The following is a 13,928-nucleotide window of genomic DNA, read 5'->3' on the forward strand; positions in this document are numbered from 1 at the left end:
TAGATGAGTGGATAAAAAATTTGTGGTACATTTACACCATGGACTACTACTCAGCTGTGAAAAGGGGAAATCTTACCCTGTGCCACAGCATGGATGAGTCTGGAGAGTATTGTGCTAAATGAAAAAAGCCAGTCAGAGACAGACAAGTACCATATGATTTCACTTATATGTGGAATCTAATGAACAAAAACTAACAACAAAAAAAAATAGGAACAGACTCCTCGATACAGAGAATAGACTACCAGCTCTCAGAGAAGAGGGGATTGTGGGGGCTGGATGCAAAAGGTGAAGGGATTAAGCAAAGAAAAAATCCCTCATTGACACAGAAAACAGTATGGTGATTACCAGAGGGAAAAGAGGGATTGGGGGAAGGTAGAGGAGAGTAAAAAGGGGATAAATGGTAAGGGAAGGAGACTTGATTTGGGGTGAACATGCAATACAATATACAGATGGTGTATTATAGAATTGTACACCTGAAACCTATATAATTTTATTAACCAATGTCACCCTAATAAATTCAGTAAAATTTTTTTTAAAAAGTGTAGCGTTCTCAGGAACCAGGCAGCAAGAGAAAAATAACATGGCTCCTCTTGACCCTCAGAAGTGCAAGTCCCTGAGAGTCACACTCATTACTACACTACCGTTGGTCCGGGACTCAGATATTAGCAAATCCATTTGGCAAGAGGGGAGGACCAGGCCTAGCCTCAGGGGAAGAGCTGCCTCAAACCAGTGTAAGCATGAGGCTGGTGCTGGCACTTAAATGTTGTGTCTTAGTTAGAATCTCTGGACACTGGGCTCAGGCTGTCACAGCTGACAAATTTCATAGCCACCCTGCCAGGAGTTGTAAAGCATGGGGCAGAAATGAAAGATTCTTATCCAGCTTCTGAGTCCCTTTTTTCTAGTGACTGCCCATGTACTGAGACTTACTTAATGGCATCAGCATATTCTGGAAAAAGTATAAATCAGCAGTGCAATAGCTGGACTAGAAAAGTACTTCTATTCTTAAAGTACACCCAGGCCAAAACCTATGTACATATAGAATTAAATGAGTGCTTTGTGCTGTGTTTTAACTTTATGTATTATATCTCATTCATGTCTTATTCATCCTAATTGAGAGTAAAATATTTGAGGGTAGGACTTTGTCAGATTGCCTTGTACTAAAAAAAAAAAAATGTTTTATTGAATATTTGTTCAAACTACCTTCTCCATTAGTTCACAACATTATCACGATACCCTTGGGAAGAGTTATTAGTCCTATTTGAAACTGAAGCAACTGAGACTCACACAGAGGTGACTGAGTTAATGGGAGTCTGAACAACAGCAAGGATATTAATCCTTTTGGTGATGATGATGAGACTTAAAGAGAGCCAGACACTTGCTGGAGATCCATAGCTAGACAAAGGTGGAGGTGGGGCCGACTCCTTGCTGGCACTGCACCTCTCCACTGTGCGGGGCTTTGCAGATGAATATGCTACAGTGTAGAAAAGACACACGTATAGAGTTCCAGCAGGGTCTCCTAACCAGAAGAGTAAAAAAGATGTTGCTGTTTCAGGCTGGCTAGAGAGCCGTGCTCTTCATAGCGGGCATGCTTGGCTATGACCATTTCTCATACATAATAACAATGCATCAGCTTCCCACACGAGTGACCCTGAGAATCTCAGGATCACTGACCCTTGTCATAGACGCTCCATCACTGGAGGCTTCCAGGTGCCTCTGTCTCTGTGTTCCAGGTGCTTCACCCCACGTCATACCTCCTGGTCTTATTTGGTATTACAGGCAATCTCTCACATCAATCCTCTTAAACCACACAGGATGTATGACAACCTGTGAGGAAGCCACTTATGTTCAATTACAGGCATTTTTTTTTTAACATGTCCACTTTTTCTTCTGGGGTTTATTTGGAGAGAGAGTTGAAAAGAACACACTGTGCGGGAGGTGCCAGTAAAATGCCACGGTCATTTGGGAGACCTGTCTGGAGTTGCTGGTTGTGATTTACTGAAAAGAAAATGAACCACATGCCACCATCCATCTTGCTGAAATGCAGGCATGTGCAGCTCCAGCGGTGGAGAAGGCCCATGGGGATCCCTGCAAACCTCCACTCTGGTTTGAGAGCCATGTATATGCTGCAGAGAAATGAAACTCATGGTCCATGGGCCAGCAAGGAATTTTCCCGGGACCCAGAAATACAAAACTACAGGGAACCAACTCTTAATTTTGGCACGACAACTCACTTCTCCTCCATGATGCCATAAATGAGGTCCAAAGGTTCCAACTGGAAAAACACAGCTCATATCATCAGTACGTTATATCAATGTCCATCTACGTGAAACTCTATCAAGGATTTGCTGTGACTGTGAATGATACATGAAAGGAATAACCCAGAGTAGGCAGAGTAACAATGTGAATATCATCATTGATCTTCAGTGAACAACCCCATTTTCCTCTTTACTATTGACCTGACAGTCAGTGAAAAATATACCTCCAGCTGAAGAACAAAAGACAGGCCACTCTTTCCCTAACAAGAAAAATGCTCAGTGTTTACCATGGCAGAGAAGGCCTGTTTGGCACCTCAAAAAAGTGTTTGCAATTTAATTCTTACAGGTGGGTATATGGCCACTTCAGTTGTTTCAGGTTGATAAATAGTACTAGATCAATATGAAATTCAAATTGGTTCATTACTGCCGGCGGTAGCATTTTGGTTAGGGAGGAGGCTAAAATCACTGGTAAACTGAAATCTGGTCATCTTGTCTTTCAGTACAACAGATTGGTAATCGGCTGTTTCTGCTGAAAGCTTTAAGCAAAAGAGAACTGAGCAGCAGAAAAGGTCAGATCAGGCTCCTACACTGGGGACCAGGGGAGGGTGGAGGGGCTCATAAAAGGCCAGTCCACCACACTTCAAGGTTCAGATGATAAATAAAACCAGTGGACATGGTGCTACTTAACATTTCTGATTTTCTTCTTTAAATTAGCCAGGAATTTGGCTGGCCATTTTCTTTTTTAATCCTTACCCAAGGATATTTTTTCATTGATTTTTAGAGAGCGTGAGAGAGAGAAGGAAAAACAGAGAGAAATATCGACGTGAAAGAAACACATCGATTGGTTGCCTCCTGCATGAGCCCTGACCAGGGCCTGGGCTGGCTGGGGAGGAGCCTGCAACCGAGGTACATGGCCACGGCCAGAATCGACCCCGGGACCCCTTGGTCCGCAGGCAGACGCTCTAGCCAATGAGCCAAACCGGCCAGGGCTGTTAGTCCGTTTTCTTATTTGGAGAGCATTTAAGTAGCATTTTTTACTTTTTCCCATTTATAGATACCAGGAGGTCCATACGTGAAACTTAAAATGCCCTATGGGTTTTTAATATGCTAATTCACAGTATTTAAACCTCATAGGTAAATGTTCAATCCCTAACCACGCCCCACTCCGCAAACACGCCTTGGCTACCTCAAGGTAGACCACCAAAGCCTCAGTGAGACCCCAGGCTTCCACCAGCCTCTGTTCCAGGTTGAGGGGTGGGAAGCTCAACTATACCACGGCTAATAATAGACTCCCCTGGACGGCTCTGGAGCCTCTGGACGTGTACTTGCTGAGAAGGAGCCAGCCCTGCCTGCATTTCCAGACACAACCCAGGGAGCAGGGAAGCCTCCCCAGCCCCATCTGCCCCGGGAGCGCTGGGAGCAGGCTTTGTGGAGATGCCCTAGGCCTGGCATATCCCACAAGCAGCAGCCCTGTCTCCCTGAGACCTGAAACAGGCAGACATTTCAGAATTTGTCTCATCTCAGCAGTGCAAACAATTATGGGCTCCATTTCCTCCAAAGACTTCACCTTCAAAATGTTCATTTATGTCCTTTTCTTTCTTTTTGACACAATTTTCCCTTTTGGAATCAGGTTACTACATCATTCTTCCTAAATAAATTTCTTTCACAGGTCACTATAAACTTGGCTCCCAAACATGCTGCCAGATATTTCATGACCTTCTGAAAAACAAACGTCAAACCCAAACTCGCGTGTGCGCATGCACACACACACACACACACACACACACACACACACACACACACATCAATGTGACCACCCTCTGCCCAAAGAGCCCTTCAACATTCATTGAACTTGGTCTTACCTTTCCAAAGAAGTGCTGAGTGGACACGGCGAGTGCCTGGAAACCGCAGATGGCCCGTCTCAGCTCCCGCTGCACGAGGCCCAGCTGCCTGGCCTGCTGCTCACTCCTCTCCTTCAGCCGCTGAACCAACTGCCTCTCGGCTTCGCGGGCCTGCGGGTCCGGCTTGGGGGAAAACCCATTTCGGGGAGCCGTGCTCCTCTGCTTGGGGTATCCTATTAAAAAAATAGCCGCTTGTGAAAAAAACATGCAGCCCTTATTACAAGGTATGACTTGTAGTAAGGGGACAACAGCTCCTTATTACAAGATTTCTTCAAGAGCAAGTGGCCAAAAAGAAATGGCCAGGTTTGTCACTGTAGGTATTAGAAAGAAAAAACAGACAGGGACTTAAAATATTTGCTCTGCTTATGTGGTTCTAGGTGCAAGTTTCATGCTTGGAAAAAGAATAATGAGGCCAAATTGCCCAATTCCTTTCAGCTTCCTCCATTTCTTCCAGGTCTGCTTAGAGAGATTAGAGTAGATGGTTTATCTTCAAAGGAATTGCTCTTTGAAAATGTCTAATGGGAAATCAATCAATCAGTGCAGGTCAAAGTCATAGTTGTAACTAATTGAGCATCAGGGAGTACTGCCCGCGTGCCCTTGCCTCCCTTTCTGTGGTCATCTAGTGACCCTTTCTTTGATGTCTGATGTAAGTCACACCTCTGATGGCCTCTGCTCCAGGGTTTTCTGGCTTTAAATTTCTACAGCATCAATGTCCTCCAAAATATTCCCTCAGGTGACCACTCATACCACCTCCACAACTCGGTCTGGTCCAAGGCACCACAACCTGTCACCCATGGGAAGCCCTGCTCCTCTTCATCTCTCACTGCACAGATTATAAAGGATAATCTTTATAAATATAGAACAGCTCATGCCTGTGCTGAGCTTTCCCTCCAATTATGTTCCATTGCAGTAAGAAAGTGCTCATTCCTTCCCATGGCCCAGGAAGCCTCTGGGATCTGGTAACGGCCAGGCAGATGGTGGGGGTGTATGTGTGGGCAGGGGGATGGGGCCCAGGGAAAGGAATCAGAAACTCCGCCTGGGGTTGGGGACAGGATGGGGGAGGCTTTAAGGAGAAGTGACTATTAGGCTGAAGCTTGAAGGCTAAAGGCAAGGCCCCCGGAAAGAGCACAGACAAGCACTGTATCATGGTCCAAGGCCCTAGGCAAGCCAGGGTCTTCTCGGAGCTGCTGTCCTCTTCGTGGGAGATAGGGCTGACCAGACACCCAGAGAACATCTCCTTTGCATTGTGGACTTACTTCCCAGAAGTGCATGCTTTCCTTTGCCCAAGTAGATCCTGGGGCATGTGACAGACATTTACCACACAATCACAAATAACTTTAATACCTCAAACATTCTTTTGTCTACTTTTGCTCACCTCCAACATACTAGGGAGTAACACATAAAGCAAATCAGTATCTGATACACAGAGCAGAGAAATGGGCTTGGAACACACAACTGGCCTCATCTTTTAAGGAGAAAAGATGGCTAATTGCTCTAACTACTTCTGATTGGTAATTTAATGGCAACCAAGAAAGTTTTAATGAAATCTTCCTCCTATTAAGAAATAATCCAAGATTGCATTGTGGCCTCACATATGACATATCTTAAACTAGATGGCTTAGTAGAATAGTAGAATGTGAACTTATTGCTTCTTTAAAGCTGGCTTTATGACAGTAGGATACATAATGTTCCAGAAGATTCACTTGCACATTGTAGGAAAATCAATCTTAATATGTACTTAATTTCAACATACTCAATACTGAACATAAAAGAAAAATAACCAACAAACCATGTGAGATTTACTGTGTGCATTAAACTCTAACACACAGCCTAAGATCCCAGGTGGACTTTTTTCATGATTACTGTTTGCCATTTTATTGCTATGGCTGGTGATTTTATCAAATACTCCAGTGTTGTAATTATTGAGGTACCAGGTGCATGACACTGATACTATAGAAGATATCTCTTTTAGAAATCTGAAGGAAATAATAAGCACACCTCTAGCTCAATGAATTGAAGTTACTTGCAATATAGGGCACACAGAGTCATGTGTGAGCTTGTGGATAGCAGTAAGCAATCAGGCTGCTGTGAATTTTTGGTTGTCAGGTTTTTCCCTGTTATTGTTAGTATTACTATCAATATCATCATCATCATCATCATCATCATCATCATCATCATCATCAGGTTAGCAATTATAGTCAATGGTAAACGGACAATATAAAATGATTTCCTGAAATCCTATTCTTGGTGCTAAAGGGAAGCAAAGTTTGCCACCCTCAAAATATGACTTTTGGAATATTGATTATTTTAAGCTGGTTATTAAGGAACAAAAGACTCAGAAAGAACCTTTGACCCTCTTCCTTTGCCCGTCTATGTCTAAAGAAATTTAGGTAGAGGACCTGCTCCAGGAAGTGAGCCATAATCAGATAACTGTAGTTTAATCTGAACCAGGTGTGATAGACAGGGAGGGAGTAAGGTACCTTTGCTCAAAGTCCTCTCTGTGTCCCACTGTTAAAGTTGGCTCAGGAAATATTTGTTTACCAAACATTCATTTCCATCTCCATGTGAGTTGCCTTCCTGCCATTTGAAGTCCCAAACCACTCCCCTTCCCCACCTTCTCCTTAGCTCAAGATGACATATAAGTCTCAACTGCCTAATGTTTCTTTGGGTCTCATATCTTTTGGCACTGCCAAATGTACATCTGTAATATAACCTTCTGACATTTTCTCCTCTTAATCTGTCTCATGTTAACTTGATTATTAGCCCAGCTAGAAGAAATTAGAAGGTGGGAGGAAAGTTATTTTTGGAGCCCCAACAGTGCTTACTTGATTTGATGTTATTACTACACTAGAGGCCCAGTGCATGAAATTTGTGCAGAGGTAGGGTCCCCAGGCCTGGCCAGTGATCAGGGCCGATCAGGGCCTTCCAGCTGCTGGTCGGGGCTTTCCTTCCCCGGTTTCCAACTGGGGCCTTACTTTGTTCCATGCCACCCCCTGGTGGTCAGCACATGTCATAGTGAGTGATCAAACTCCCAGTCTCCCGGTCGAACTCCTGAGGGGACATCTAGCATATTAGCCTTTTATATATAGACTGCTTTCATTCATACACTCAATTCAGTGTTTTATTAAACATCAGTGCACTCAGTCCACATTTCTATTCCTGGGGCCAACAAACAAACATTTGAGCTAAGATACAGGCTCCCGCCGAAACCGGTTTGGCTCAGTGGATAGAGCGTCGGTCTGTGGACTGAAAGGTCCCAGGTTCGATTCCGGTCAAGGGCATGTACCTGGGTTGCGGGCACATCCCCAGTAGGAGATGTGCAGGAGGCAGCTGATCGATGTTTCTCTCTCATCGGTGTTTCTAACTCTCTATCTCTTTCCCTTCCTCTCTGTGAAAAATCAATAAAATATATTAAAAAAAAAAAAAAAGATACAGGCTCCCCTGTGAACATCAGCTTTTGGTATCAACACACCAAGCAAAAGTTTAGCTGATTTGTGGCACCAAAACAATGCTTGCTTGGGACTCATGGCTGGCTGCGCATGCGCCACCCAACCAACGTCCCAGCATAGACTAAGGCTCAGAATTCAGTGCTAAGACTGTAGGGAGGAAGCACGGAGAAACAAGGCTGGTGGTGGAGAACTCTATTGCTTTTAGAGGAAAAGGGTCCTGCCCTTTCTAAACATATCAAATGAAACTTTATCTAGGTCTAATCATTATTTTACAGTCAATAGCATATTTTTGGTCCTCACTAAACACAGTATTCTTTCTTGTGCTGTCAATTTTTGGTATGTGTTTCGTTATCTAACATCATGAAGTATTGCTCCGTCACTTATTTCCCTGCCTGCCCTGTGAGAGGCCATCCCCTGTCGATGCACAGCGACAGCCGCCCAGGCTCACCTACTGTCTTGGGGATGGAGAACTTATGTTGAAAGATGACTGACACACAGCCAGCTTCACCTGTTTCATTAAAATGTAAGGAGGATTTTGTTTGTTTTTGCTATCTTCTCTTAAAAGTTAGCACATAATGAAGCTAAATAATAATCTGCTTAGGAAGCAAGGGGCCAATGGAACCATGAGATGAAAAACTCCTGGGTAGCAGTGAACACAGGGAACGTGTGGGAGCGCGGTCGGCACTGGAGGGGATGTGGTGATGGAGGTTCTCCTCTGACCTCTCACATACATTTCCCTGGAAGAGCCACAATGCACACTTTAAATGAGAGGCACACCATGTCCTCTGAGGACACTTCCAGATGCTGAAAAGTTTTGTTCTCACTTCCTTCCGTGTTACTTGTGGTATTTACATTGCTTCCGGGGTAGCTGAAGGTTCCTAGCAGGCAGGCATGTCCCTGACCTCCCCTCTGCAGTCAAGCAGCGCCACTTACATGTGTGTGTTTAGGTTCTTTTAAAAAAATCAAAGCTCTGGCCTCCCACACTATCTTCTGATTTCCACTCAGTTGAACTAGGGCACTGACATTAGTGAATAAAGAACTTCAAAATAGGGTCTATGATGGTTTTAGAGTCTTTAACTGAAGTGAAAAAGAGAGTAGAAATACCAGTGTTTTTACTGTTTGCCCCAGCTGTTGCAAAAGCGTATCCTCAGTGCTTCTCTTTGATATAAAATATAGGAGTGGAAATACCCAGACCAGCGTCTTTCCAAGACCCATAGACAGATCTGATTTCATATGTACGCTTTAAGCCATGTGCTTTGGAGGGGACCAAAATGCTTGACAGCTTTTATTGAGCACCTACTCTACTCCCAGGGCTCTTAGCACGTAAGTCCACTGCTGATCGCCCCTGCAACATCTCCAACCGATCTTATGGGTGTGGGGACACATGCTAAATCTAGAACATTCTCCTATTATCTCAATCTTGCCCCAATCACAATTTCTCTGTAGTCATCCTACTGGCTCCATAACTCTGGTTAGGGGCAGAGAGACTCTATGATGACTGTAGTGAAAACTGGCAACTTACAGGGAAAAGCCAGTAACCTTATATTCTCACAAGGTTGAGTACAAGCCACGCGCGTGCAGAGGCTAAGCACTGGGGAGAAGAACAGCCTGGAAAGTGGAATATTAAAAATTCATCTGAAGCCATCTGGTCATTATCCAGAGGATTCTAATGGATGTTAAATCTTAGTTTAATCTTTTTTTTAAAATATATTTTATTGATTTTTTACAGAGAGGAAGTGAGAGAGATAGAGAGTTAGAAACATCGATGAGACAGGAACATCGATCAGCTGCCTCCTGCACATCTCCTACTGTGGGTGTGCCCACAACCCAGGTACATGCCCTTGATCAGAATCGAACCTGGGACCCTTCAGTCCGCAGGCCGACGCTCTATCCACTGAGCCAAACCGGTTTCGGCAATCTTAGTTTAATCTTAAAGCTGGAAGTTTAACTGACATAATAACAAACATAATGCAGCATAGAAACCTGCATATTTACACCAGAGAAGGCCCATGACCTTAACACTTGTAAACAAGAAAGAAAAGAATCACAGGATACAACTTTGATAGCCTTAGGAAAAGCACTGCATGAGTGTGCTCCGCATCCTAACAGAAGCCATTCTGTTTCTTGCAGACTGGACTCATACCTCATGGACATCCACAGAGCATGCAGAGGGGTCTTCCCCAGGAGCTGGTGACATGAGCTCCAGGCTAATCGGGACCTTCCTAATGAAGCTGACCAGAAAGATCCAAAATGACCAAACTTCCCAAGTGGCATAATTTGGTCCAAGAAAAAAGCTCAGTAGTATTTATAGGGATAAAAATATCCAGTACCCAATAAGGAAAATTTACAATGTCTGACACTGGAAAAATCCTCAGGCATGCAAACAAGCAGAGGTGTACAACCCATATGGAGGAGAAGATGCCCTCAATGGAAGCCCACCAAAAAATGACACCAATGATTAAAAACTATTACAACTACACTCCACATGTTCAAGAATCTAGAAGAGCAATTGAATATGTTAAGTAGAAACAAAGAAGATAAAGAAAAAATACCTAGGTAAAAATTCTAGAGATTAAAAACTCAAATGTTTCAGGGGATTAGGTCAATTAGATATCACCAAGTAGATTAGATTTTGCATAAGAAAAGATTAATGTCATCTGAAACTAATATTGAATATCAACTTTAATCCTATATAATAAAGAGATAATATGCAAATTAACCCTCACACCCTCACAAGATGCCTGCCTACAACCAGACCAGCAGGGGGGTTAGTGAGCGACGACCAAACGACTGAACAGCAGGTTGCATGGGGTGACCAGGCCAGCGGGGGTCTGTGAGGGGTGACCAGGCCAGCGGGGGTCTGTGAGGGGTGACCAGGCCAGCAGGGGGGGCAGGTGGGGGCAACCAGGCTGGCAGGGAGGGGCAGTTAGGGGCAACCAGGCCAGTGGGGGGAATGCAGTTGGGGGTGACCATGCTGGCAAGGGAGGAAGTTGGGGGCGATTAGGCTGGCGGGGAGCGGGGGGAGGCAGTTAGGGGCAACCAGACAGGCAGGCAGGTGAGCAATTAGGAGCCAGCGGTCCAGGATTGTGAGAGGGATGTCCGACTGCCGGTTTAGGCCCGATCCTAAACCGGCAGTCGGACATCCCCCAAGGGATCCCGGATTGGAGAGGTTGCAGGCTGGGCTGAGGGGAACCCCCCTCCAGTGCATTATTTTGTGCACTGGGCCTTTAGTTGAAAAAAAAATTAATAGAATGAAGGTTCATAGATTACTCATAGCCCAAAATTAGAAACAAACCAAATATCATCAACTGATTAATGGGTAAACAAAGTTCATATATCCATGTAATGGAATATTAGTCAGTCAAAAACAAGAATGAATTACTGATTCATGCTTTGACCTCAAAAGCATCATGTTAAGTGAAAGAAACAAATACAAAAGGCCATAAATTATATGATACAATTTATATGAAATGTTCAGGATAGGCAAATCCAACTGGATACAAAACTGTGGTTGTCAGGGGCTGGGAGAAGTGGGGAGTAGGGAATGACTGTTAATGGGAACTGCTTTCTTTTGGGAGAGATGGCAATTTTCTGGAATTAGTGATGACAGTTGCACAATCTTGTGAGTATACTAAACACCACTGAATTGTACATTTTAAAAGAGCAAATTTTATGCTATGTGAATAATAGCCCAACTAATAACAAGACTCAATAAAGATGCTTTTATAGGCTCACTTGAACATGGGGGCATTTGGTTGCCATTTTATCAAAGTAACAATGTCACAAAACATGCACCAGAATGTCCTGTGTCCCTTTAAAATATATTTTCTGATATTAAGATGCTTGGAGTCATGGAGAATAAATGCTCTGATACATGGCTGCCCTATGTGTGTTACCATTAATCTTCACCATACTCTGTCATATGGACATAATTGCCATTTTACAGACGAGGAAACTGAGGCTCAGAGAACAAGGTCATACATCACATGAGCCAAGAATTGATCTCAGTTCAGTCTATTCTTTTGGTAACATTAGTAAAGTGAGAAGCAACGAAGGATACACGTTGGCAGATGCAAGAAGAGAACTGGAGAGGGGGCTGCCACAGAGTTAAAGGAAGGAAAGTTTCAAGAAGGAGGGCGTGATCAGTAATGTCAAATGGCATGGAGATGAGGTAAAGAAACAGGACGTGTCCATGTGACTCATGGCCTTTGCAGAAGCAGGGTCAGTGAGACGGTGGGAGCGGCGTCAGTGGAGGGTCATTTTAAGCAAAGGGACAGAGACAGGGAGCATGAGCTCCTCTTTCCCAAGCCTGGCTCCATAGGTGGGGAGAAAGATGTGTTAGAAATATGTCAGGGGAAGCTTGTTGTGCTGGCTTGTTCTGTTTTGATGATGGCATTGATGACAGAAAATATAGCCCTTGTCCTCAGTGAACTTACAGATCAACAGGGGAGGGAATTTCTCCTAAAATTCACCACCCAGAAAACCACTCCTGAGCCAGATGACATTCATGGGTTCAAAGGCCTGATGTAGGCAGCACAGTTCCTGTCGGCCTCCTGATAGTCTGTAATCTGAAGGAAGGAGTGTCATCCTCAGAAATGGGTGAAGAACACAAGGAGGGCAGCCTGGGACAGAAATCTGCCCTGCGGGTCTCTCCACTACGGTTATGTGGCACTTCCAGGTTTTCATTTGCCAGGGCCAGCTTGACATTCACCTGTGGTAACCTGGATTCCAATATTTCTGCTGCCTCATGTACCAGTATATACCCTGCTGCTATGAACTGAATGTTCATGTCCCACACAAATTCATATGTTAAGCCCCTAATCCCCAGAGTGGTGGTGGTTGGAGTTGGGGCCTTTGGGAAGAAAGAGGTAATAAGGGTGAAGTCTTCATGAATGGGCTTAGTGCCCTTATAGGAAGTGACATGATCTGTCTCCCTCACATGAGGACACAGCAAACAGGCATCCATCTGCAAACCAGGATGGGTGTTGTTCCCAGGAACGACGTCAGCTGCTACCTTGATCTTGGATTTCCCAGCCTCCAGAACTATGAGACATAACTTTCTGTTGGTTAAGCACACCAGTATGATATTTGTTATAGCAGCCTGCAATGAGATCCCCGCATAATGTCCTTGAGTGTGAGGGGAATCTGTGGCTATGATGAGATGCTAATAACGTGATTCTGTTACAGTATACAGCCATGCATCATTAAACAACAGGAATATGTTCTGAGAAATGTGATTTTTTATTTGGTGATTTTCTTGTGAGAACATCGTAGAGTGCACTTACACAAACCTAGATGGGAGAGTCTACTGCACACCTAGCCTACAGGGCACAGCCCACTGCTCCTGGGCTATACGCATGGACAGCATATCGCTGTACTCAACACCCTAGGCAATTGTAACACCAGGTAGGTATTTGTGCATCTAAATATAACTAAACATAGAAAAGATACAGTAAAAATATGGTATACAATTTATTCATACAACTGGCAGCACAGAAGGTCTGTTTACACCAGCATCACTATGAACATATGAGTAATGCATTGTGCTATGGTGGTACCACAGCTATGAAGTCACTGGGGGATAGGAATTTTTCAACTCTGTAGGGAAGCACGGGACTTAGTTGGATTGTCTTTAAGGAGGGTTCTCTGAAAATGTCGGTGGCCTCTGAGGGAACCTTGCCAAAGGCAGCAGCCCCTACCTTGACTTTTTCAAACACGTCTGATCCCAAGGGTGTTTTGCTAGAACCTCTATGTTTAGTCTTTAAAGACTCGACCTTGTACAAGCATGTGCTTTCTCAAGGATACTTGCGGGGAGCCGGTCCATCCTTGCTGTTTCAAGGGACCTGGCATATATGGCATACTGTTCTTAATATGTTTGCTCACCTTCTTGGCACTATGTGTTTTAACCAAGGTAACCTCTCTGAGAAAGGTTGTTTCCCCAGGTAGGGATTTTCCCCTGAAGTTAGGGAGGGAATAAAACCCCTTAACTAAGTGCCAGGTGGGTAATTAATCACTTTAACTATGAACAATCATGCTTAAGCTTTACTCCCTGGAATGGAGATAAGAAATGCCCTAACCTTTGAAATAGAAATTGATAGGATTGGAATCAACTGGTATAAATACAGATGTAACAAGACAACAGGACACAGAACCTAGACACAGAACCTACACAGAACCTAGAGACAGAAGAACTTCGCTGGAGAGAACATGGCAAAAGATCCTGGACAGAAACTGGCCACAGAACCTAGAGACAGAACCTAGCGAGAGAACATGGCAAAAGATCCTGGACAGAAACTGGCCACAGAACCTAGACACAGAACCTA

The 13,928-nt window shown here is 44.1% G+C and overlaps 1 protein-coding gene across 1 annotated transcript in view; it reads right to left on the bottom strand.

Annotated features, from left to right (window-relative positions):
- Positions 1 to 13,928, bottom strand: part of MTUS2 (microtubule associated scaffold protein 2) — a 554,541-nt gene that overhangs the window by 100,004 nt on the left and 440,609 nt on the right. Inside the window, exon 8 of the mRNA XM_036300894.1 lies at positions 4,118 to 4,329. Coding sequence (XP_036156787.1) covers positions 4,118 to 4,329 — 212 coding nt within the window. The remainder of the gene's footprint in view (positions 1 to 4,117; positions 4,330 to 13,928) is intronic.

The sequence above is a fragment of the Myotis myotis genome, unplaced genomic scaffold (genome assembly GCF_014108235.1).
Source record: "Myotis myotis isolate mMyoMyo1 unplaced genomic scaffold, mMyoMyo1.p scaffold_m19_p_3, whole genome shotgun sequence".
NCBI classification, from domain to species: Eukaryota; Metazoa; Chordata; class Mammalia; order Chiroptera; family Vespertilionidae; genus Myotis; species Myotis myotis.